Below are 26,683 nucleotides of genomic sequence, written 5' to 3'. Positions count from 1 at the left end.
TAACAGGTTAAAGGTTCTTTCGCCTCTTCGGTATCTCCTCCACGTGCACCCTCCACTCTGGATCCTTACTGCCACTTCCTGGTTCAGGCTGTCACCACTGAGTGCCTCAGAGCAAGAGGCCTCTCCTCAGCCTGTCCATCCAACAACCATCCAGATAAACTGTGCCCAGTCTGGCCTCTGAGCACCTGGCTCCTCCACCCAAACCCTTCAATGCCCCACATCACCCCAGTAAAATTCTGCAGCCCAGCATTCAGGGCCTCTATACAATCCGACCTCAAAGGACCCTTCCCACCTTTTTACCTGTCATTCCTCTCCACACTCTAGGCAAATGAAACCACTCACTGCTCCCTGTAGACAACTGAAATGCCACCCTCCCTTGGACTTTGATCATTCCCTCCCAGCTAAAAGTGATGCCTGCCCCTCTAAACACATAAGACACATCCCAATAATCCAATCAGTGAGTTGGGATCAGTGGTCCTTCACTGTAACTTTCATGGCTTTATCCCTTTGGAGTTAAAGACCCCACTAGCTTTCTGCAAGTGAACACGAGAAAAGGGTCAGTCTCGAAGTTTTGCATTCTAGCTAAGGAACCCGGGCCTTGGGCCACCTGCATCTGTTACCTGACCTGTAAAACAAGGGTAATGACACCGGCCTACCCAACATGCAGGGCTCTTAAGGTGATGATTTCAGATATTATGTGTGGAATCCTTATCACTGTTTTAGCCCAACTCTCCTACACCCTAAGGTCCTCAAGGGTAGGCAAGGCCTGTGTCTGTTTCATTGTGAACCCCCAGCTTTAACTTAGGACAACGCCTGGTACACAGGAGGAACTCAATAAATATCTGGGTGTTAATTTTGCAATGCTGTAGCGATCTACTGAGCACACATTGTGTACCTGGGACTCTACACGCATTATTTACTTAATCTTCACAACAACCCTGCAAAGTAGGTATTATTTATTCCCATTTTACAGATGATGAAACCAAGGCCCAAGGAAATTAGGTAACATTTGCGAGGTCACACAGGCAGTGTAAGCTTGTGGAGAAGAGTCAAACCCGTGCCCGTCTCCTCCCACAATATGAGGCTTCCTGACAACTCCTGAGACACCCAAGAGTGTCCAAGGGGTCCTCACTCAGCTCACACCCTGGAAAGCAACTCACCTCAATCAGTGTCTTGTCTTTCAAGGGGATCTCGCCATTGTAGCAGATCTCCCAGAGCGTGGTCCCAAAGCTCCACTTGTCAGCGGCCACACTCAGGTTCTTGGAGTCTTCAACACACTCAGGAGCGATCCATGGGATTCGTTCTATGCACTCTGGAAAAGACAAGAAACATTTACAGATCAGTTGCTGCAATCACCTAGGGAGTATATCACTGCCATTGCAGCAAGAACTGGGAGTTAACAAAGAAACTCTTTCAAGTAGTGTTTTCCAAACATGGGCCATGGCTGTCCTGGTCCTGCAGAGAGTTTGTGAAAGGGGCGGTTTTCCAGGTCCCTCAGCCCTGGCCCTTCCAATGCATCTGTCTGAGTCAGGGCCTGCAGCTGTGTCTGTTTAACACAAACTCCCCAAGAAGGTCGTGTGAGTCAGTCTTTGAAGCTGTGGCCTCAGAAACAGCAAAGCACCCCAGCGTGGAAGCCAACACCCTGGGGAGGGAGAACGGGGGGCACATGGACAAAGGCTTAAGAAAGAGAAGGCTGGGGAGAAGAGGCCGACAGATGCAGAGCGGGCATGGGCTTACCCCCATACTCTGCAAATCGCCCTGCAAGGGCCCAGGGGTGCACTGGTATCCCACATATGACCTACAGGTAGAGCATGACCTGTGCGGCACAGCTTACAGTGTCTCAGCTCTCCTTTGGAGTCCTCAACTCATGATGACCTCATTCAAAGAGAAGCTGCAAGACCACAGCAATCGCTAAGGTGCCTCCCCAAACTGCTCACTAACTACAGTGGATTTCTTGTTGTGTTTTGTTTTTAATGTTTATTGTAGTTTCTTACAGTGGATTTCAAAACAAACACAGGTAGGACCCAGGTCCCACTCCTCCTGACACATCTCTGACCACCCCAGACCCTCGGCCTCCCCTTGAACAAGGTGCTGCCCTGGCACCTTAAACACAGCTCCTTCATCACAAGACCAGACCTGCCCCAGCTGAGTTGTGTTTCTCCTACTGCACAGTCAGCTCCTTGAGGGCAGGGACGGACCCTCCCATGCGTGACACCTTCCCTGTCCCCAGGGCTGGGCAGGAGCACAGATGCCTTTTGCAGAAGTGTGCTAAAATGAGGCAGAACCCCAGCCCAGCCCCCTTCCCTGCTGGCCTGGCCCTGCCTCAGGGTCGGGGGAAGGGGATGGATGGGGCAGGAGACGGGAGGGAGGTAGGACACACCTTGCCTGGACAGCACAGTGACGGGGATGCCGGGGTCACTGAGCTTGATGAAGGGGCCGCACTCGCTGTCAGTGCCCTCGCGGGCCAGGAGGAGGTTTTTAGTGCACACGTTTCCGTGGACCAGATCTTTATCCTCCTGCAGAGTGAAAAGGCAGAGCTCAGCAAAGTTGCCCATGGAGCTGCCCTCCTTCCCATGGTCTCTCCTGTTTTCCATAGGTCATAATCCACATTCCCCAGCCCCAGCCAGACCCGGGCAGCTTAGCTCTCCCACCGATGATCTATGTGACTCAGGCACATTATATAATGTCCCTTTGTTCCAGTTCCCTCATCAGTGAACCAGGGATAACAATGGAGCATGCCTCATAGGGCTTTTGTGAGAATTAAAGTGATCATCAGAGCCTGAAAAACACCTGAACAGCTGAACCATGGTAAGCACTCAATAAATGTGAGCTACTATTGATGCCAACAGTTTCATTCACTCATTCAACAAGTACTGTAATATTTCTACTTATCATACACTGCAGTATGGAAGTCAGTCCTCTGAAGTGATAAAAATTTCCCTCTAAGCAGGATTCATCCGTAAGCACACAGAACAGCCCACGATGATGGCTTTCATTAAGCACGAGGCACACCTGTGTTTAGGTGCAGAGCCCGGGCCCTCCAGCCTGCTTGACTGGTACCTCCTTCCTGCCTCCCCACATTCTGGTTCCTGATGGGGACCACCACAGACATCAGAACATACTTACCAAGTAACTCAGGGCACTGGCCAGCTGTTTGGCAACTTTGAACTTCCAGGGTGTGGTGAGGACATCACTTTTCCGGTGCATGAAGAGATCCAGGGGCCCCCCCTCCACAAACTCTTCCACCATGATATCTACAAACACAAAAACAGCCACACCTGCAACCTTCTGTCCATCTGGGACAGCACCCTCCCTCATGCCCTTACGAGAGCTCACTTTAATGGCTGGTATTCCGCCTGGGGGTGCCAATGGTAGAGTGCTTCAGAGTCGGACAGGCCTGGGTTCAAGCCCTGCCTGGAGCTCCTTCTACTCTGACTCTCTGGGCAACGAACTCAGCTCACTCACTCCCCACCTCCCAAGTCTAGCACAGCGTGGGGCCCAGAGCTGGCAAGAAGTAAACACTCAAGAAATTAGTGAAAAACAGATGGGATCTAGTTCCATGTCCACTATTAACTTAAGCCAGCGACCTGCTCAGTACTTTGAATTCCTTGACTGCAAAAAGAAAGGCAAGAAGCCTGAGTGACATGAGGAGGGGGTATCAGCTCCCACTCATCTTCACAGCAACCATGCTCCCTGGCCAGGGCCGACTTCCCCTTCCAAAGAGAATACACTTACTCTCCACATCCCGGACACAAACACCATAGAGGTACACGATGTGTTTATGGGAGACCTGTCTCATCATGCTGGCTGCCTCAAAGAAGGCCTGTGGGAGAAAAGGACAAAGAAATGTCAAGGGCCGGCCTGCACTGGTCTGATCCTAAAGGGGTTCAGCTGAGAGGAAAGTCAGTGGATCCCAGGAAAGGTCACCACTGTCCTCATCCCAAGCCCTGAAACTACTCCCCTGGCCTCAACTACCCAGAGGCACTGCCAAGCCTCAACTGTGAGGGCCATCTAGCTGGGACATAGGACTCATTTAGAAAACCTAATAGGATGCAGAGCTAGGCCGGCGGGATAGGCTGGCTGACAACGTTCCCATTCGATATTCATGTCCACCACCTTCCTCTTCCTTCAAACTTTGGGAAATAACAACGTTTGACACTATATTAGAATAAAAGGAAAACCAAGGCAGCAGATGTCTGTCAAGACTTGGCTTTATCACTCTCTAACAGTTTGTAGGATCCGGGGTAAGTCATTTTACTTCTCTGGGTTTTACTTTCCCAGACTCTGAAGTGACAGCCTGGACTGCATCAGGCACTTTGAGACCATTCAGCTAGAGTCTGGGGCTCCCCGGCATCGCCACATGGACCTCTAGGAAGGAAACGGGAGAGAGTGGGACGGACAGGGAGGGACAGGCCCAAAATCAGGGCAAAGGCTCTTCTTAGCCCACTGTGCTCTACTGGCTCCAGAAATGAGGGAGGGGAGAGGGTGGGGTTATGAGGAAGACACTTGCCAGAGAAATGTCCCTGTGGCTGGGGTCTAAGACTTTGAGGATCACTTTTATTCTCTTCTCTTCGGAAGTTCCTTCGTCATCCTTGTAATCCGTGAGGGTCCCAGAGTAGATGTGTGTCCGCGTGCCTCTCCCAAGGTGCTCGCCCTGAAGGAGGAAGCAGGAGGTTAGGGTGACGACCCCCTGGGGCTTCAGTGGTGCCAGAGTCTGGGACTGAGTCCTCAGTGGGAACGCACTTCAGCAGGGATGGGGCAACGGCAAAGGGGCCCCAGGAGCTCAAGCCTCTCCAGTGCCTGGTCCTGTCAGGCCTCCAGAGGAAACAAAAAGCTACTTGGCCAAACACAGCTGTGGCACTCCCTGGGCCCCAGGAAACAATCCTCATATTCTTTGAACAGCAACCCGCTATCTACCTCCAGGAACAGCCTGGGGCCGAAACATAACCCTGACCTTTCACAAAACTTCCAACAGTGCCATCAAAAGCCACCAACATCAGCCCCTCCAAGGCCTCCAGAACAGACTCAGAGAGGACCTCCCACCCCCTCCCCCAGGAGGCTCCTCCACTCACAGGCTGGGGTACAAAGAGAACAGGCTTGTGAGCCCTACTGCTTGCTGGCCTTTTAACTTAGAGACCTCCTTCCATCACGCTCAATCGGCACCCACTTTCTGTAAATGGGTTAACAATGTACCTGCCTCGTAGGGCTGGTGTAAGAATCAAATGAGGAACTAGGTAGAACAGCTCCTGGCGCACAGTGGGTAGAAACCAATCCACTGGGCCAGTGCGTTTTGTCTGATCGCCCTCTCACACCTATTCATTTTCTATCCATCTACCTGATGCCTGGGTGCACACGCGCATGCTTTCAAATCAGTGATACAATTTATACATGCATATGCCCTAGCAATCCCCAGAGGAAGGTGATGTGAAGACAGAGGCAGAGGCTGGAGGGACAGGCCTCAGTTTCCCCACATATGAAGAGGGATAATAAAACCAAATGAGCAGCATAAGAACTAAATGAGATCACCTGCTCAAAGCCCCGGACACATAATGATCTGTCTCTAAGGCCCTTCCAGCTTAAGCTTTAATAATTATGGTTTAAATACTTTTAATATTTGAAAATCAAAATGTGATTCATGAAACTCAGGCATTGTCAAGCTACTGACATTAACCCCACACAACTTATTATTTGGAGTTCTATCATTCTATTACGCTAGGACCGCCTAAAAAAGCAGAAAATGCATTGTGGCTGACTCCCTCCGCTGATTTCTGTCTCCCTCAAGAATGTACACAATCGTTAATTGGATATATTAATCTGCACAAACACCACCATTAGTCATCTGTCATAGAAGAATGGTGATACATCCACCCTGTCTCCTATATCCTGGCAAGGTCCTGTGACTTTCATTAAAGCTGCATGTGTCATGAAGCGATACATCAAGATTATGGGAAGTTGCGTTCCCAGAACATCCCACAAAAGCCATATGCTTTCAGAATAATTACTCTTCCTCAGAAGGGGTGCTTATTCCAGGGCCAAGTCATGGCTCTGTGCTGTCAGGATTCCACAGCAACCCGGAGGCCCCTGCGTGTACCACCTCAGCCTCCCTCCATGCTGCGCCTTCTAACTTTGTTTAGCGCTTGTCCATCCTCTGGGGCTCTGCTTTGATGCCACTTCCCCCAGGAAGCCACTGCTGTCCCCCCAAGACTAGGTAGGATGACCATCTGACAGTCCCACATCCTGCCATACTTCCCTACTTAGGGCTTGTCTCCTGGTGGTATAATTATCTGCTTAAGAGAGACGAGAGTCTGCCTCGCCCATTGGACTGTGAGCCTGCCGAGGGTGGCAGTCATGCCTGGCATGGGCAACTGCTCAATCACTGTTGGCTAAATGAACGCTGGAGGTGCAGAGGGTGGTAATCTGCCCAGAGACTCAGGGGCAAGGACAGAAGGAAGACCCCAAGTACATGTCAAGTTCCAGGCAGAAAAGAGGTTGGGGTACTGCTGATCCGCGATTTTAATCTCTGGACACAGCTCTGATAACCACCCGAGGGACAGAACAGTAAGATCTGGCCCTCAGGCCCTCAGTGAAGCATTTACGTAAGTGAAGCGAGGCACTTGCAGCTGTGGACTTCCACTCCCTCAAAACCTCCCCAACAATTTCAGGGACTAGCTTCAAAGAGTAAATGAACAAGCCAGCCCCACGCTTGCCACCCTCCGCCAGGCTCCTCAATGACAGTGAGCCCACGATTTCCCCTCCAACACCTCCAAGGTGACGCAGCCTCTGCCGGGCAGTAAGCGGCCTATGTGGATTCCTTCCCTCCAAGGCTGCTGGCACGCCGCCCCCTTAGTCTCCCCGCCCCACGTGTGGCTCTGTGTAAGGGGCTGGGGAGGAGGGTGCAGAACGGAAAGTGGGGGTTTCATGGGCCTCACACCCTAGCAAGGCCCAAGGTCAGCTACGACAGAAACTAGGCCTGCCTAAGGCTGCAGACTCTGGGCAAAGGCCTCCCAAGGCTGGGACGCAGGTCTGAGGGATGTGATTCTCAAGACAGTTCTCCTCCAGGGTGCATCTCCTGCTCCCTCCCTGTGCTCTGTGTGCCCCCAGCTTTGCTCCTTCTGGAAACATCATCAGAAAGCCCAGGACTGAAATTCAGAAGTGCTTTTTCACACAGCATGTTTTGGGACAATGAGGGTCATCAGCCCATACTCCCCTGTGGAGACCTGTCAGCATTCCCACCAAGTTCTCCAACTACTTCTACCTGCAGAAGACCAGGCATGGAAGGTCCCTATTACCCTAGATAACCCTGCAAAACTTGACTAACCCAGCTCTTTCAAGGAGAAAGAAAGCCTCTAGGGCGCATCAGCAAGGCCGGGTTGGACAGCAGGGAACTGGCTGACCAGCTTTACCTATGAAGGGGAAGTTTTGATCTTTTTCCACCAGGGTCTCCCCAAACCCGACTTCATCCTCCCCACATTCCCCAGGCTTTTCTGCTGTGGGAAGGCAGGACCAGGGCTGGACCTGCGGCAGTGACTCACCTGCATAATATCTTTCTTGAGGATCCGATCAAAACTCAGCTGGCTCATGGGGTAGACAGGCTGCCACTCCTGGGCTTTCTTTGTGGCCACCAGCAGATTGGAGATTTCTGTGGAAGAGAGAGGAGAAGTCTGAGCAGAGCAGTGAAGGTCTAAGGTCCCAGTCGGGGCCCATGCTGGGCCATGGGCTTGCTGAATACATACTTGTGCATTTGTTGGTTCAGTCATTCAACAAATATTTACTAGGTACTTGATTCCCACCCTCCAGGAGCTCACAGGCTAATAACAGAGCCAATACGAAACAAATAATCAACCAATCAAAATCTGTGCAGCTATTCTTAAAGGGCAGGTACAGGCACTTCAGGGTTGACACAGCAGGATCTGTCCCGGTAAAAGAGGTCAGGGGAGGAAATAAAATGTTAAAAGCTGAGAACGGAAACTCCAAGAATGTGGGGCCTGTGTCCATCTTATTTCCTGCTTTACCTCCACAGCCTGGTACACAGTATGCACTCAATAAATACTTGTTAAATGTGTAAATGAATAATCAGGGTGTGGGCTGAAGGATGAGAGCTAAGGATGGAGGAAGCACTTTGGGAGTGACGGGAACCAAAATTGGGGGGTGAAAAACACAGGTTTTGTGAGGAACAGGGCGGGTGACCCCAAAAGAAGGTCGCGCCTGAGCCTCTCTGGGCTCCCAGCAGCACCTCACAACAAGGAGGCACTTACTAAATCCTGGCTGAATGTACAGATTTTGAGCAGACCATCCCCCAGATTCTACTGATTCAAAGAGCAAACCAAACCCATCACAAAATGTGCTGAGCAGAGTCAGCACAGGTGGCTAACTGGGAATTTATAATCCACGGAAGCTGCCTTCCGTCCATGGAGCCACTGCAAGCTCCAAGGTTATTGTGCGGGAAGAAAGCACCTTCCAGGTTCGAACTAGTAGTGCAAGTATTCTAGGAGCCCCTGGAGGTTTTTACGTGTTCATTCACTAGCTGCGAGTACCGGGTCCCTACAGTGAGCCAAATGACTCAAATCCTCACTACCCTGCAAGGCAGGGTTTTTCTTTTGCTTTTTTCAGCTCATATTTTCTGACTGCTTTCTCTTTGCCAGGCACTGTCCTAAAGAGCTTTATACACATTAGCTCCTTTGTCCTTATGACAATCCTATGAGACACATAGTATACTTATCGCCTTTTACAGATCAGAAAACAGATTCAGAGCCATTAAACCATTTGCCCACGGTCAGGCTTAGGATTCATGCTGCATTCAGGGCTGGCTCCAGTCTCTTACCTCCACAGACAGCATGCCTGGCCCTAGTGGGGGGTACAAATCTGGGAGCCAAAAACTGGTTCCAATACAGACTCCCTTGTTATCATATCCTGGTACTCCCTTTTTCAGAATCTCCTCTCCTTCCTTCTGTTATCCTGACTCCACCCTGTTACCTGGGTAAAATCAGGTTCAAACAGGCAACACAGGACTGCCCTGATGGAGAAAAGACATTAAGAAAGGGCCACTTGAATGGTGCCCCCAGGGAAGGGTCTGGACAATACAGCCATCGAGGAAATCAGGAGGATGGCAACAGGAACCATTTATGGGCTGATTATTTGCATGGCCACTTCAGGAAACATGGACCTAGGGTCCACTGTGTGAGCGGGGAAAGCTGTTAAACCTCCATGAAATCTGTTTCCTCACTAGAAAAATGGGGGACACAGTCATGCCCCTTGTTGGGTTGCTGTGAGGGATAAACGAGATGACACACATGAAGGGCTTACTTCAATCCCTGGTGTGAGGTGACTGCCCCATAACCAGCAGCCACTGTGACTATGACCAGTGTTACATCTGTTAGCACTGTCATCCTTGCTGTACCAGCTGGTTCCTGAAGCCTTGGCAATAATCTACAGCAGTCTTCAGTGTCAGAGCTGGACGGTGTAGAAATCAAGCTCCAAGCCTGACTCCATGAATGAGGACATGAGAGGATCAGTGGCGAGTGGTCAGTAGGTCCTGTGGGCCCCTATCTCCTTCTTAACATGGTCACCCTCAGATTTGGAGAGCGGCAGTGGGGCTGGGCAATGCACAGGAGATGTGGACTTTCTTGACTGTCACACCCACTCTGAGTGGCCACCTCCTTTTTATTTATTCCATGAGGAGTTTCTTGGTTGCATTTTCAAGTGTGAAACCCAGGCTGGGGTCTAGCCATCAGAAGCCTGTGCTCAGAAGGGCCGAGGCACTGAGGAACCCAAAATGGCATTCTCTTTAGTTTTCATGATTTCACCACTTCTCTAATTTGCAGGTAGCAGAGGGAAGACAGAGGGCTTCTGAGGGCCTATATGAAAAAGCCACACACACAGGGCTTAGTCTTGCTCTCCCATCCACAGCACCCTTATCCCCAGGGTCAGGAGAACTGACCCTCACCCCAGAGTCTTGGGCTGATGACTGCACCTGTAACTTTGCACAGTGTTATGTAGTGGAAAGAGTTGGGGTCAGAAGACGTGAGTTCAAATCCCCATGCTTCCTCTAACTACCTAAGTGATCTTGGATAAGTATAATGGATAACAACATACTCTGGATTGTTCTGAGGATTAAATAACTTAAAACATGAAAGAACCTCAAACAGTGCCTGGCAAATTTAAGAATTACTCACGTGATAGTAGCCAATCATCATCACTATTAGTTACTACTCTTTTTTTTTTCTTTTCTTTTTTTTACTGCTACTTTTATTGTAACTACTAGTGATACTACCATCTGTGTGGTTTTGAGCAAGTCAGTGAACATCTCTGATCCTCAGTTTCCTCATTTTTATAATAGCTACAAAGAGTTACTGTGCAGATTTTTTTTAATGCAAATATGCACATAAACTGCTTGGGACTAGCAGATACCCACCAATATGGTAGCTACTGCTGTAATTATTCACTCAACAGACATTAGTGAGCACCCATTCTGTGCTGGGCACTGCACTTCCCATGAATCATCGTGGTGAGACCCAGATCCTGTCTTAAGAGTTTATAATCAAGTGGAGAGACAAACACTGAACACATTCAGTGCAGAGCTCCAGGAGCCTCAACAGAAGCCATGAGAAGGGTTCAGTTCTGTTTCTGTGCTTCTCCCACCACAGCTACTGGTTTCCAGCTCTGGGCCAGCAGGGGTGGCATCTACACCAGAAACCTCCCCAGCTAATCCCAGCATAGAAATCACATCCCCGTCTCTGAACTGCCGCTACCTTCCCGCTTCCTGTGGCTGCTGTTCTCCATTTCCTAAGCCTCACCCAGAGCCCACTAATCCCTAGGAAAGTGAAAACCGCCTCTAATATCTGGAAGGAGAGATTAAGTGAGTAAATGGGACTGTTAGGCTCTACGGTTATAGTGCACTCCGAGGTCTCACAGACAAGTGGCAGATGTGTTTTTACCTTTGCAAAATATCTTCAAGCACAAAAACAAAGGCTGCAGTTACTCCCCAAGGCTGGCAGGAAACCCTATCTGAGCAACAAGAACACAGAGTCTTTCCTCTTTCACCAGGTTCAGTGACAGTGTCTTACTGGGAGGCCAAAAAGTGATTCAAACATCAAGAACCCAGGCCCCCTTTTGTGCTGGTGTTGCTTCTTCTGCCCACCCCTGTCATAAAGACTCACAGATGCATTCTGTTATAAGACAGCCTCCTCAGAGTACCTTTGACCACACTTGCTAGGGCCTCAGGAACAACTGTGCTGCCCTTTCCTTGAGGCCTGACTCCTTCTAAGGGAAGGGTCTGACATATGGAGGGCAGTACCTTGTGGCAGAGAAACATCAAAAAAACCCGCCAGTATTCAAGGGATCTGACACTGGGGGAAGACCTGGCACTCAAACCTCTTTGACCCTGGCCTTCAATGAGGCCCACTTCGCTTCTCCAGGCCTCAGTTTTCTCTTCTATAAAATGGGATTCTTGATCAGGTGACCCCTACGTGTCCTTCCAGTTCTCACATTCTAAGAGGTGATGAATCCACCTGCAGGACATCAATGACACTGTTGGTGGGGCTTAAAAAAGAGCAGCCAATCACTGGGGAATTCTACCAAACATACAAAGAAGAACTTACACCGATCCTTCTCAAACTCTTCCGAAAGACTGAAGAGGAGGGAACACTCCCAAAGTCATTCTATGAAGCCACCATCACCCTGATACCAAAACCAGACAAAGACGCCACCAAAAAATAAATTACAGGCCATTATCTTTGATGAATATAGATGCAAAAATCCTCAACAAAATATTAGCAAATGTAATCCAGCAACACATAAAAAGGATCACACCCCATGATCAAGCTGGACTCATCCCAGGGTGACAAGAATGGTTCAACAAACACAAATCAATCTATGTGATACACCACATCAACAAAAGAAAAGACAAAAACCACATGATCATCTCAACAGACACAGAAAGAGCATTTGATAAAATTCAATGTCCATTCATGATAAAAAACTCTTACCAAAAAGGGTACAGAGGGAACATATCTCAGCATAATAAAAGCTACTTATGACAGACCCACAACCAATATAATACTCAATGATGAAAAGCTGAAAGCCTTCTTGCTAAAATCTGGAACAGGACAAGGATGCCCACTCTCACCAATTCTATTCAACATAGTATTGGAAGTCCTAACCACAGCAATCAGACAAGAAAAAGAAATAAATGGTATCCAACTTGGAAGGTAAGAGGTAAAACTATCATTACATGCAGAAAACCTGAAAGACTGCACACAAAAACAACTAGAACTGATAAACAAATTCAGCAAGGTAGCAGTATACAAGATAAACATACAGAAATTGGTTGCACTTCTTTACGCTAACAATGAAATATCAGAAAGGGAAAGTTTAAAAAAAATCCCTTTTAAAATCACATTAAAAAAAGTACTTAGGAATAAACCTGAACAAGGAGGTGAAAGACTTACACACTGAGAACTATAAAACATTGATAAAGGAAACTGAAGATGATTCAAAAAAATGGAAAGATATCCCATGCTTTTGGATTGGAAGAATTAATATTGCTAAAATGGCCATACTACCCAAAACAATCTAAAGATTTAATGCAATCCCTATCAAATTACCCATGACATTTTTCACAGAACTAGAACAAATAATCCTAAAATTTATATGGAACCACAAAAGACCCAGAATTGCCAAAGCAATCCTGAGGAAAAAGAAGAAGGTGGAGGCATAATCCTCTCATACTTCAGACAATACTACAAAGCTACAAAAACAGAACAGTACTGGCACAAAAACAGACATATGGATCAATGGAACAAAGAACCCAGATGTAAACCCAGACATCTATGGACAATTAATCTCTGACAAAGGAGGCAAGAATATACAATGGGGAAAAGACAGTCTCTTCAGCAAAGTGGTGTTGGGAAAGCTGGACAGCCACATATAAATCAATGATGTTAAAACACTCCCTCACACCATACATAAAAATAAACTCAAAATGCCTTAAAGACTTAAATATAAGACACGACACCATAAAACTCCTAGAAGAGAACAAAGGCAAAACATTCTCTGACATAAATCATACCAATGTTTTCTTAGGTCAGTCAACCAAGGCAATAGAAATAAAAACGAAAATAAACAAATAGGACCTAATCAAACCTATAAACTTTTGTACAGCAAAGGAAACCATAAACAAAATGAAAAGACAACCTACAGACTGGGAGAAAATATTTGCAAATGATGCAACCAACAAGGGCTTAATTTCTAAAATATATATAAACAGCTCTTACCACTCAGTAACAACAACAAAAAACCCAATCAAAAAATAGGCAGAAGACCGAAATAGACATTTCTCCAAAGAAGACACACAAGTGGCCAATAGGCACATTAAGAGATGCTCAACATCGTTAATTATTAGAGAAATGCAAATCAAACTACAATGAGGTATCACCTCACACCAGTCAGAATGGCTATCATCAAAAAGTAATAATACAAATAATAAATGCTGGAGAAAGTGTGAAAAAAAGGGAACCCTCCTACAATGTTGGGGGGAATTTAAATGTTGCAGTCACTACAGAAAACAGTATGAAGATTCCTTAAAAATATAAAAAACAGAGTTATCATATGATCCAGCAATCCCACTCCTGGCACATATCCGGAGAGAACTCTAATTTGAAAAGATACATGCACCCCCAATGTTCACAGCAGCACTATTTACAGTAGCCAAGAAATGGAAGCAACCTAAATGTCCATTGACAGGGGGACAGATAAAGAAGATGTGATATATATACACACACACACAATACATACACACACATACACAATGGAATATTACTCAGCCATAAACAAAGAAAGAAATAATGCCATTTGCAGCAATGTGGATGAACTTAGAGATTATCACACTAAGTGAAGTCAGAGAAAGAGAAAAATCATATGATACCACTAATATATGGAATCTAAAAAAATGATACAAATGAACTTATTTACAAAACAGAAACAGACTCACAGATGTAGAAAACAAAGTTATGGTTACCAAAAAGAAAAGGGAGTGCAGGGAGGGATAAATTAAAAGTTTGGGATTAGCAAATACAAACTACTACATACAAAATAGATAAACAACAAGGTCCTATTGTATATCACAGGGAACTATACTCAATATCTTGTAATAAACTATAATGGAAAAGAATCTGAAAAAATATATATGTATGTGTGTGTGTATATATATCTATATCTATATCTATATCTATATATATGAGAATCACTTTGCTGTACACCAGAAACTAACACAACACCATCTTGCTAAAATCTGGAACAGGACAAGGATGCCCACTCTCACCAATTCTATTCAACATAGTATTGGAAGTCCTAACCACAGCAATCAGACAAGAAAAAGAAATAAATGGTATCCAACTTGGAAGGTAAGAGGTAAAACTATCATTACATGCAGAAAACCTGAAAGACTGCACACAAAAACAACTAGAACTGATAAACAAATTCAGCAAGGTAGCAGTATACAAGATAAACATACAGAAATTGGTTGCACTTCTTTACGCTAACAATGAAATATCAGAAAGGGAAAGTTTAAAAAAAATCCCTTTTAAAATCACATTAAAAAAAGTACTTAGGAATAAACCTGAACAAGGAGGTGAAAGACTTACACACTGAGAACTATAAAACATTGATAAAGGAAACTGAAGATGATTCAAAAAAATGGAAAGATATCCCATGCTTTTGGATTGGAAGAATTAATATTGCTAAAATGGCCATACTACCCAAAACAATCTAAAGATTTAATGCAATCCCTATCAAATTACCCATGACATTTTTCACAGAACTAGAACAAATAATCCTAAAATTTATATGGAACCACAAAAGACCCAGAATTGCCAAAGCAATCCTGAGGAAAAAGAAGAAGGTGGAGGCATAATCCTCTCATACTTCAGACAATACTACAAAGCTACAAAAACAGAACAGTACTGGCACAAAAACAGACATATGGATCAATGGAACAAAGAACCCAGATGTAAACCCAGACATCTATGGACAATTAATCTCTGACAAAGGAGGCAAGAATATACAATGGGGAAAAGACAGTCTCTTCAGCAAAGTGGTGTTGGGAAAGCTGGACAGCCACATATAAATCAATGATGTTAAAACACTCCCTCACACCATACATAAAAATAAACTCAAAATGCCTTAAAGACTTAAATATAAGACACGACACCATAAAACTCCTAGAAGAGAACAAAGGCAAAACATTCTCTGACATAAATCATACCAATGTTTTCTTAGGTCAGTCAACCAAGGCAATAGAAATAAAAACGAAAATAAACAAATAGGACCTAATCAAACCTATAAACTTTTGTACAGCAAAGGAAACCATAAACAAAATGAAAAGACAACCTACAGACTGGGAGAAAATATTTGCAAATGATGCAACCAACAAGGGCTTAATTTCTAAAATATATATAAACAGCTCTTACCACTCAGTAACAACAACAAAAAACCCAATCAAAAAATAGGCAGAAGACCGAAATAGACATTTCTCCAAAGAAGACACACAAGTGGCCAATAGGCACATTAAGAGATGCTCAACATCGTTAATTATTAGAGAAATGCAAATCAAACTACAATGAGGTATCACCTCACACCAGTCAGAATGGCTATCATCAAAAAGTAATAATACAAATAATAAATGCTGGAGAAAGTGTGAAAAAAAGGGAACCCTCCTACAATGTTGGGGGGAATTTAAATGTTGCAGTCACTACAGAAAACAGTATGAAGATTCCTTAAAAATATAAAAAACAGAGTTATCATATGATCCAGCAATCCCACTCCTGGCACATATCCGGAGAGAACTCTAATTTGAAAAGATACATGCACCCCCAATGTTCACAGCAGCACTATTTACAGTAGCCAAGAAATGGAAGCAACCTAAATGTCCATTGACAGGGGGACAGATAAAGAAGATGTGATATATATACACACACACACAATACATACACACACATACACAATGGAATATTACTCAGCCATAAACAAAGAAAGAAATAATGCCATTTGCAGCAATGTGGATGAACTTAGAGATTATCACACTAAGTGAAGTCAGAGAAAGAGAAAAATCATATGATACCACTAATATATGGAATCTAAAAAAATGATACAAATGAACTTATTTACAAAACAGAAACAGACTCACAGATGTAGAAAACAAAGTTATGGTTACCAAAAAGAAAAGGGAGTGCAGGGAGGGATAAATTAAAAGTTTGGGATTAGCAAATACAAACTACTACATACAAAATAGATAAACAACAAGGTCCTATTGTATATCACAGGGAACTATACTCAATATCTTGTAATAAACTATAATGGAAAAGAATCTGAAAAAATATATATGTATGTGTGTGTGTATATATATCTATATCTATATCTATATCTATATATATGAGAATCACTTTGCTGTACACCAGAAACTAACACAACACCATAAATCAACTATACTTCAATTAAAAAAAAAAAAGAGCAGCCAAGTTCCTCACCTCTCCTATCCAATTTACTCTGTGATCCACCCACGGCTCCCCACTGCCTGCATGATAAAGTCCCAGCTCCTGGGCATGGCATCCAAGGCCTCCCATGATCCCAAATCTCTGCCCTCTCAGTCTCCCCTCTCCCTTCTTTCTAACTTCACTGAACACATTAGTCCTCTAGAACCTTTCTGCAGCCCCTGCTTTGGCCTGCTGCTTTGCCCTGCACATGCGTGCTGGGAATGCCCTTATCTAACTGGCAACCTCCTGTTCACTGTCCAACACTTGGCTCAAGATCTACCTCCTCTGTGTAGCCTTCCACGCTATGTGACTCAGGGATCTTGACCATCTCCTTCTCTGCAACCCCAGGGTCTAATATGTGTGTGCGTGTGTGTATGTTGATTTAAACACCCATCACACGCTACAGGGGCCTCATTTACCTGTAACATTTTCTGTATTAGGCTGGAAACCCTTGGGGCGCAGGGACTAAGTCTCATGCATTTCTGACTGTATGCATCTAACATAGTTCTTGGCCCACAGAAGATGTGCCAGGATCATCTCTCTGACAGATAAACCACTGACAGGGGAACTTAAGACATTTTATCAAAAGGAAGAAAGAAGTAAATTTCTGCTTACTAATCCTAAACATGCCTCTTTCGGCAGCTTAATTAAGATACTGAGAAAAGGTGTATGTCTTTTCTATAGAAAATGCTGACACCTGAGGAGTGGGATGTGAGTCAGAGACAGACTTGTAACAAAACTTAATGAAAAACACCTAGAAACTGTGGGGGAAAGACCACTTTCTTCAAAGCACCCAGCATCTTTTGTTTGATCTGGGTCTCAGAGCATCACGAGGGGATGCAGCCTGGCTCTGGCTTGAAGAGACTGACCTCGGGGCTTGGGCTGGCAGCAGCGCTTCAGCACAAAGCTGATGTTGTCCGTGCGCAGGATCTGCTTCTTCAGGTGGCCCATGAGGTCTCCAAGGCTGGGGAAGCTTCGGTCCGAGCCATGCAGGCTGTAGCGGCCCTTCTGCACCTCAATCTGAAAGTTCTTGAACTGCTTCTGGACACCCAGCAACTGCCATTCAAGAAAATAATCAGAAAGGACTTGTTTTAAAAAAGGGCTCAAGGGCTTCCCTGGTGGCGCAGTGGTTGAGAGTCCGCCGCCGATGCAGGGGACATGGGTTCGTGCCCCGGTCCGGGAAGATCCCACAATGCCGCGGGGCGGCTGGGCCCGTAAGCCATGGCCGCTGAGCCTGCGCTCCGCAATGGGAGAGGCCACAACAGTGAGAGGCCCGCATACCGCAAAAAAAAAAAAAGGGGTGGGGGGGCTCAAGCAAATCTCTCATGGGTATGTATGATGTTAACAACAGGAGAAGCTGGGTAGAGGGCATATAGAAACTCTGTACTATCTCTGTAATGTTTCTGTAAAACTAAAATTATTCACTAATAAAAAAACTTATTATAAGTAAATGAAATAATAACTAATAAAGGAGATCCAGGAGAAGGCACTGATAAAAGGGAGTTAACACCAAGGAGACAACCTAACAGCAGTGATTTCTACAAGAGAATCACTTCATTTTGGCACTTAAGATGAACTTCATGAAAACACCAACCTCACAGGACTGTTGCTAAGATTATATGGCAGGGCCCGTGTAAAAAAGTTAGTAAGCACTTTTATAAAGGTTAGCACATATTATGCATGAAATAATAAGTACTATAGCAAAATTTATCCAGGAACTCCCTCAAACTGAGCTCTTCCAAGAACCTCCTGGGAGATGGCAGACAGCTGTCTGGTCTGGTTTCTGAGTTGTATGGTGTCCCATAGAGGAAGTATAAGCAGAAGTTTTCCTTCATGACAACTTCTGTACAAAGGGAACTATTTTAGTGGTTAAGAATGAGGGCCAGAAAGATCTACTTACGCTGTAAACTAGGACAAGATATTTAAAATCTTAATGCCTCAGTTTCTTCACCTGTTCAATGAGGATAATACAACCTTATCTCATGGGGTAGTGCAAGGCTTAAATGAGAATATACAGGAAAAGAGTTTAGCACAGTGTCTGGTGAGTTAAAATAAACAGTAGGAGTAATCCTATCTACAGTTCCTGTTTTCCCCAGGTAATCTGACACCAGGTAGACTATGTTACTGAATCACTGACATTCTCCGTACAGCACAGGTCAATTCCACCTCAGAAGGTGGTTGGGCCGTCTCATGCTCACATCTGTGATAAAAATATTAAATTTCCTCCAAAGACTGACGGAACTCAGAAGAAAGGGATCCTGCCAAGGCAACAGGCCTGCCAAGTGCTGAGCCACTGCACCCGTTATCAGCCACGAGGCTGAGCTGTACGGGAGCACCCCAGGCGAGCAGTGGCCCCTAGAGACTTCACCCATGACTCTTGGCAGCACTGGGTTCCTTCTGCCATTTCCTCTTCCACTCTTGACTGAGTCCAGCCCCAGGGATTCTCTAGTACTTTTCCTTCCGGTATCTGAGGTCTGCAATATGCTAACGTGCTGACTCTCATCTTGCAGCCCCTCCCCTGCCCCAATTCTCCCAGTTCATGGTGAACCCATGCAACACTACTGTATTTATTTGGACTAATTCTGTAAAACTCTGTCTTTTAAAATAGTCTAGGACTTCCCTGGTGGCGCAGTGGTTAGGAACCCACCTGCCAATGCAGGTGACACAGGTTCGATCCCTGGTCTGGGAGGATCCCACATGCCACAGAGCAACTAGGCCCGTGTGCCACAACTACTGAGCCTGTGCTCTAGAGCCCGCGAGCCACAACTACTGATCCCACGTGCCACAACTACTGAAGCCCGCACGCCTAGAGCCCGTGCTCCACAAGAGAAGCTACCGCAATGAGAAGCCCGCGCACCGCAGAGAACAGCCCCCGCTCACCACAACTGGAGGGGGTCCGCACGCAGCAGCGAAGACCCAACGCAGCCAAAATAAATAAATAAATAAATTGATTGATTAATTTAAAAAAACAGTCCATTTCTTGTGTTTTAAAAAAATTACATGAATAACAAAGCACTGTGGTCTAGTGAGGTCAAGTTTGCAATTTGGCTTCAGGATTTCTCTCACATCATTCCCAGCTTCCAACCACACCTGAGTCACTAACAGACATCTTGTCAAAACACATGTCAGTAATTTGTCTGTTAAAATGTCTGCAGCTACCATCTGGGGACAACTGTGTTAGGCCAGGTTGCCAACAGGTCTCATTAGTGCTAGTCTGTGCCAGTGAATGCCCAGACACAGCTCTGGGTCTGTGATGGTCCTGGCACCGAGTTGTTTTGTGTGAGCTGGTTTTCTGGTCGTGTTCCACCTTCCAGAGCACAGGGACCCCTGCCATGGGTCCCTTGCAGGAAGAAAGAAAGGGCCATAAGGACGAAAGGGTATGGGGTCTGGCTGCCTGGGAAGGGGCTCCTTTTGAGGCGCAGGCTGTCCCTGTCAGAACTGCTGGGGATTTTCTCAGAGCCCCAGGCTTTTCTACCCCCATCCCCCAAGGGTGGTCCTCCTGGATGAGAGGTTGCACTGACACCCTGTGGCCACATGGGTTGGCCCCAGCCAGTGTCTTGACTGACCTCAGATTTTTCAAAGCAAGTGACGGTCATGAGGATGTTGTCGAAGTCGGTGCAGCTCCACCGCAGCACATACATTCCCTCCTCGCTTCCTTCTTGCCGCAACTTATTGATGGCATACTCTGTGCTACAGGAAGAGAGGCAAAGAGAGAAAGCTCACCCCAAACAGAAGCACTCTAAACCCCATGGGATGTCCACTTCCTTGAGCTGTTTCAAGTCTGACGGCCGCTCACAGTACCTGTCCTGGGTCCTAACGTCCTCTCCGATATGAGACATGAGGCAGGAGGAGATGCTGAGGAGCCTCAAAACAGATCAGGTCTCCAAAGTCGAGAAGGGGGCTCAGCCTGCTATCCCAGGCACTGAGCCCGCTTGTCCCTGACTTCCCCAGACACACCGCTTCCACTCTAGCCAGAAGAGCTCCCCCAAGGCTGAGGATGCAGAGCTGCCCATGATGCAGTGGTAAGGGTCTCTCCCCACATCCCAGGCAGCACAACTAGAACAGAAGCCTCAGGATAGCATGGACTTGGAGTTGTTCTGTTTATTGCTGCATCCCCAATAACCAGAGCATGCCTGGCTCACACTTCTCAATAAATAAGTGAACAATTGAATAATAAACACTGAATAAAGAAATCAAGGATTAGAAAGCTGTGAGTAGAGAGCCTGCCTATCCTACACTCCCGTGTCCCCAGGACTAACAAGTCCGGCACACAGAGGGCAATGAGCAAACAGCTGCTAAATAAACCCACATATGAGGTTACTACACCCAGTGAGTTCTGCTCACTGAGTGTTGGTAAAAGAGGGCTGTGTGGTCAGCACGTGTTAGAGAATGGCAGAGACCAATGGCTCCCTGGTTGTTGGGCGGTGAGGGTAGGCAGACAAGAAACAAACGGACATGTACATAAACTTAGTATGTCAGGAGGTAATAAACGCCACTGAAGACAGAGCAGAGTGAAGGAGTCAGGGAGTGCGGGGAGCAGAGGGGGAAGAGGTGTCGTTGTTTATATAAGGTGCTCGGGGAAGACTTCACCAGTTAGGTGGTATCTGAGTGACACCTGAAGGAAGTGGTGACTGCTGAGATTCTGGAGGGAGGGTTTTCCAGACCAAGGGGAAAAGCAAGTGCCAAGGCCCTGAAGCCTAACTATAGTTGGCATATTTGAGGGACATGCTTTATCATAAAGCTCAACCCTTGCTCTGCAATTCTTGGTGTGTCTGTCTCCCTGTGAGTCTGTGAGCCTCTTCAGGCCAGGGACCACACCACTGACAAACTGCCTGTCCACAGGGCAACTGGGATCGGGAAGAAGGTGGGAACTGCTTCATGTGAAAGGTGGCTGACGAGATGCTTCCACAGATATATTTTGGTCTGGAAGAGAGACTCAGAAGAAACACAGCAGCTGTTTTCCTTTGCCTGAAGGATGGTCACATGCAAGAGGAAGCAAACTGAATCCCTGTTGCTTCAAAAGGCGGAACTCAGATGACTAGACAGAGTTACAGGGAGGCAGACTTCAACTCCCTATGAGGAAGGTACGCATGTCTGTAACTGTCAGGGCTATAAGCTACTCACTGCCAAGTGAAGCACTAAGTACCCCATCACCGGAGGTGTTTGAGATGCAGGTGGGATGAGATACCCAGCAAAGCCCCTCCCAGCTCTAAGGCTTGGTCACCTTCACTGGGCCTTCTGGCACTGGAGGACACGCTGACTCGGGATTCTGTTACTACACCGTCTGCTGTCAAGACCTGTGCCCTGTCTTTCTTGAATCGCCCAAAGCGTCTGGCACAGTAAGGGGCTAGGAAGTGTAGCACTTCTTGGTCAGCTGTGGAGAGGTGAGGGGTTCAACTATGAGGACACCCAAGGAAGGGAGAAGAGGTGAGGGTCTGCTGCAAGGACCAAGGTAAGAAATGACAGGAAGGCCTGACCAGGACAGCAGGGATGGAAAAGGACACCAAATAAGTATTAAGCGTAAACGCCTGATGACGCCCATGCCTGAGGACACGCTCCCCCCATCACTAACACGTGGGTTCTTTTCACACCAAAGGCAACTGAAAATGTTTTCGAACCAACCAGATTGGACCATGACAGCCATTCTGTATGTTGTGGACGATCAACGGGGGAGCCACGTCGGTGCAGAGGTAATGATGGGCATCTGCTGTGAGCCGGAAGTAGCCATCCACGAGGGACACAAAGGACAAGGCCTCTTCGTGGGAAGAGAGCTTCAGTTCCTGGCGAGAGAGTAGAAATGCCCATGGTTACATCACGTGCCTGCCATCTTAAGCAGCTGACTCTCTGGGGAGGTACACAGTGAGAAGATATTTAACACAATGAAGAATGCACGACCCCAAAGGGAAGCTCTTTTTGTCGATAGTAACTGCACCCCTTGCAGTTACATATAACTCTGTTCACCACACTCTTTCATCTCTTACCTCAAAACTTTTATCAGATTGAGGAACAGTGTGTGGGGGGGGTGCGCGCATAGGCAGCTGTGGCAGGCAGGAGACTCTGGAGAAGCTGCCACCCGGTCCAGATGGAAGAGGAAGCCTGAATCAAGGTGGCAGAGGTATAAAAGCAGAGGTAGGGGGAACACAGTGTGCAGATGGCACCCTGGTCCTAGCACTACACATTATTCCTAGTTACAGAAAAAGAAACAGAGGCACAGGTGTTTCATCTCATCCAGAGTTGGTCTAGAAGGTGAAACTCCTGGATTTTAGTCCAGGAATGGTCCCAGACACAATGATAAGGTTTCTAGATTAAATCCAGGAAACTCTGAGGGTCTGGAGGAAGCAGAAAGTCTTACTCAAGAGTGGGAGAGGCAAAGGCAAAAGAGGAGGAGGGAGGGAGTTTCCATGGAAGGAAGAAAAACGCCTGGAGGTGCAGACAGGTGGGGTTTTGTCTTGATCTTATAACCCTGAGCAAAGATGACCATGTGAGAGGAGCTGCGGGGTCAACCAGGAACATCTGATGAAGGAAGGTTTGTAAAGTCATGATTCAGAGCTTTGTCTCACAAAAATATTAACAAACACCTGAGCCTTCAGAGAAGGGTAAAATGACACTTGAGTATACGACTCTTTCCTTAGCACTGGAGAAAGAAGAGGCTGGTGGCAGAGAAAAGCAGACAGAGACAAGAACACCAGTGAAGGGGGGAGGGGTGGATATACACAACCAGACAGAATGGAGATAAGGGGCTTATAATGAGAGTTAGCTATGATGCCAAAGGAAGGGTGCTTTGAGGTTGTGAGCCAAGGAGGCCAAGAGGGGGCAGGGAGGGCTACCATAGGGATGGAGATTCAGGAAGGAGGCTCTGTGCTAAGTGTGCTTCCTTTCGGGTGTGACCTGGCATCTCCCTGCAGAGCCCCAAAGAGCAAATTCAAGACAGTATGGCTTGGGCAGCCCTTCATCCAGTCACATACAAACGAATGTACGTAAGCACTTAAGTTCTCTGACAGCCGAAGTCTGAATAGAAAGGGGAGATGTCAAGAAGATGCAGAGAGAAGAGATAAATCAAGATATGATCTGATAACATGGCAGCATCATGCTCTCCTGAAAGACCAGCAATCAAAGTACTGCTTGGAAATGCCATGGCTGGGAAGGGATGGAGGAGTGAGATAAGAAAAAGCATCGCATAGTGTTAACCCACAGGTTCAGGAGCCAGCTTACCTGGGTTCAAATCTCCGTATCTCTACTTGCTATTACATTTAAGCATATATAATCATCATTTTTATTCGTCAAAAATTGTCAGATATTGGCAATTTCAAATAATTTAGCGTAATAGCTGTATGACCTTGGACAAGTTACTTAACTTCTTTGTGCCTCCGTTTCCTCCTCTGTAAAATGGGGATAAAAATATACCCACCTCATAGGGTCGATATGAAAATGAAAAGAGTTGGTATTCGTAAAGCCTTTAAGATAGGAAATACCTGGCACACAGCAGGGCTAGTATTTGTAAAGGAAAACAAGGTAACGAGGAGATCAGGTATCGATTTCTTCTTGCCTTCCCCCTGCTCTCTGCACAGCACTGTAGTTGGGCACAGAGCTGCCAGCCCCTGTGGCCAGGGTGAGCACTGACTTAGACGACAGGTGCACCATCTGGGTGCCAGACTTGACTCTGTCAGCCAGGACAGATGGGGCAAGCTCACAAAGCTTGCATCAGCTGGCTGCAGTTCTTCCTCCTCTGCCACGCATCTCCAGGGTTTGGCCACGTTGGACAGCCAGACCACAAATGGGCCAACCTCTCCCTCACTACAGAGTCCCTGGGGAAGAGAACACCGTGGAAACCAAAGCAGTGCAGGCTGGAGCTGCCCCTGTGCAAGTTTCTACACCTCTCCCTAAGTCTCAGATTCCCCCCTGGAAGTGGAGCCAAAATCCTGATATCTTAAGGTCTTTGTAAGGACTAAATAAGATACTGCAGACACATCATATAACATGACTTAAGATCTACAATACGCTGAATAAATAGCATTTATTTTTATTTTCTCCCTCCCACCATTTTCCATCTCTCCACTAACATCTATCTGGGCTCTTCTACTTCCTTCACATTTTTACTACAGTTTTCTAATGAAATCAATGTATCTTTATTGTTTAAAAAAATGGGGAGGATGGGGAGAATTAAAAATTAAAATCACTCATAATCCCATCATAAACAAATAGTTGTTACTATCTGATTATTTTTCTAAGAGCATGTGTATGTATATGCATAAATTTTTTTAACAAAATTGGTTCCATTCTACCAATAGTTTTATATTCTGCTTTCTTCTATTTACAAACCATTTTTCCGGATTTTTTTTTAGTTCAGCAACATAATATTCTACTACTCAGATGAGTTGTGTTTTATTCACTCGTTTTCCTATTATCATATATGCAGGTTAGTTTCAGTATTTTGACACTGTAAATACTGCTGGGATAAACACCCTCATTCATAGACCACTGCCTGCATCTCTCATTGTTTCTAGAAGACAGGTCCTCATTTCCTGTATGGAGGGATATATAGATACTTTCACGGCTTTTAACACATGTTTACCAAATTGCGTCCTTCCCAAACGGTATATCAAAAAGACTAGTTACTCTAGATGTAAAAGAATGACCATCTGTCCTAAACCATATCACCAGATTCTTTCCCAGTACTGAGTGCTATGATTTTGACAAAGTATTTGCCAATTTTTAGGCAAAACATGGTACTTCCCTAGATGACTACCTTCATTGCATGGAGCACCGTGTCTCACCCACCTGTCCTCCCCATGTGCAGTCAGCCGTGACTTCCCCAACACAAACATGTTTATTCTGGCAGGACTCCCACTTCCCCTGCCAAACTGGCCTGCCTGTCTAGATCACGTCCTCAAGTGATACCAAAAAAAGAGGAAGAGAGGTTGAACACCCCTTCCTCTGTCCGAGAGTCACTTGGGTGTGCCTGACACCATGATGAGGACAGTCATTGTGGCCAGAGCCACCAGCTGGACAGTCTGCTCAAGTGCAAAGTGGGGCTTCCCACCAACCGCATTCCAGATGACCCACCCAACTCAGCAGAGAGGCTGTGCAAGAGCCCTTGACAGAAAATGATGACACTCACTCAGTGATGTGGATCTTCAAATCCACTAACTTTTGTGAACTAAATATTGATGCTGAAATATCTTTGGGAAGACAGCAAATCCTGAAGCAGATACACATTTGAAGACCAAAGAAAGGCACTAGAATGTACGCGTGTAACTTAAAAACAGACATTGGTAATGTCAATGTCAGCAATAGGGACTTTTTGGCTTAAATAAGACGATCGTAAGATTTTCTCTTTGGGACAGGAACCCTGAAGAGCACATGCTGCATAGCTGTCCTCAGCAAAGTCTCCCTCCCAACACCAGACCCAGGCCGAATCACTTCTGAAGCAAACTTACCATTTTTTTGTTGTCCTGCTTATTAATGCTGACCACAGACTCCTTGATTACAATGTGCGTGATCTCAGGGAAGTAAGAAAAATTGTTCCACTCTTCCCGGATTTTGTTTTTCTCCTCATCCTTCTTGTGTTTATTTTCCAGTTTTTTCCGTTTCAGTTTATTTTTTTCCTTTTCAACAGGAACAACCTGATAAGATACACAAAAGTGACACAGTGAAGTCAGCTTTCTCATTTTCTATTGGTATTTCTCATTTTCTCCCGGCAAACCAAGAGAAGGCTTGCAGCCAAGGAGGAGAAAGCCAGGGTGCCTGGATTGACAGAGGAACTGGGAGAGTTTGCACCCATGAGCCTATTTGGGTCCCCATGGGCCTATTTGGTCCCATCAGGGATGCCTGGGATCCTACACCTGGAAGAGATCTTAATGAACACACTGACTAAACTCTTTACATAATCTATAATGTGCAAGCAAACTCAGGAACGGAAATAACTGCTCATAGATATGCATCTACAATCAGGTCTCCCCATTTGAACATAGGCTTTCTCCTTTTAGAATCTATCACTGATCGTCTTGACTTTATAGTCATATTCAAGTTGGAATTTTCAAGAGAAGGTATGAATCCCATGCTTGGATAACCTAGGGAGTCATATATGTCTGCACAAGCTTACGTATTCTGTGTAGCAGAAGTCTTGAAGACTAGAGATCTGGGATAAGATCCTGCCT

At 46.0% G+C, this 26,683-nt stretch overlaps 1 protein-coding gene across 2 annotated transcripts in view; it reads right to left on the bottom strand.

Annotated features, from left to right (window-relative positions):
* The window catches only part of JAK1 (Janus kinase 1), a 149,211-nt gene that overhangs the window by 9,125 nt on the left and 113,403 nt on the right, over positions 1 to 26,683 (bottom strand). For both annotated transcript variants that reach the window (XM_024119591.3, XM_024119592.2), the window contains exons 8-17: positions 25,964 to 26,149; positions 22,149 to 22,306; positions 20,093 to 20,216; positions 17,396 to 17,582; positions 7,533 to 7,639; positions 4,511 to 4,654; positions 3,736 to 3,823; positions 3,127 to 3,254; positions 2,381 to 2,516; positions 1,161 to 1,312 (exon numbers count right to left, since the gene is read on the bottom strand). In XM_024119591.3, coding sequence (XP_023975359.1) covers positions 1,161 to 1,312; positions 2,381 to 2,516; positions 3,127 to 3,254; positions 3,736 to 3,823; positions 4,511 to 4,654; positions 7,533 to 7,639; positions 17,396 to 17,582; positions 20,093 to 20,216; positions 22,149 to 22,306; positions 25,964 to 26,149 — 1,410 coding nt within the window. The remainder of the gene's footprint in view (positions 1 to 1,160; positions 1,313 to 2,380; positions 2,517 to 3,126; positions 3,255 to 3,735; positions 3,824 to 4,510; positions 4,655 to 7,532; positions 7,640 to 17,395; positions 17,583 to 20,092; positions 20,217 to 22,148; positions 22,307 to 25,963; positions 26,150 to 26,683) is intronic.

This window comes from Physeter macrocephalus, chromosome 4 (assembly GCF_002837175.3).
Source record: "Physeter macrocephalus isolate SW-GA chromosome 4, ASM283717v5, whole genome shotgun sequence".
Taxonomy (NCBI): domain Eukaryota; kingdom Metazoa; phylum Chordata; class Mammalia; order Artiodactyla; family Physeteridae; genus Physeter; species Physeter macrocephalus.
Note: the sequence above shows the minus strand (reverse complement) of the source record. Positions and strands in the feature narration are given on the sequence as shown.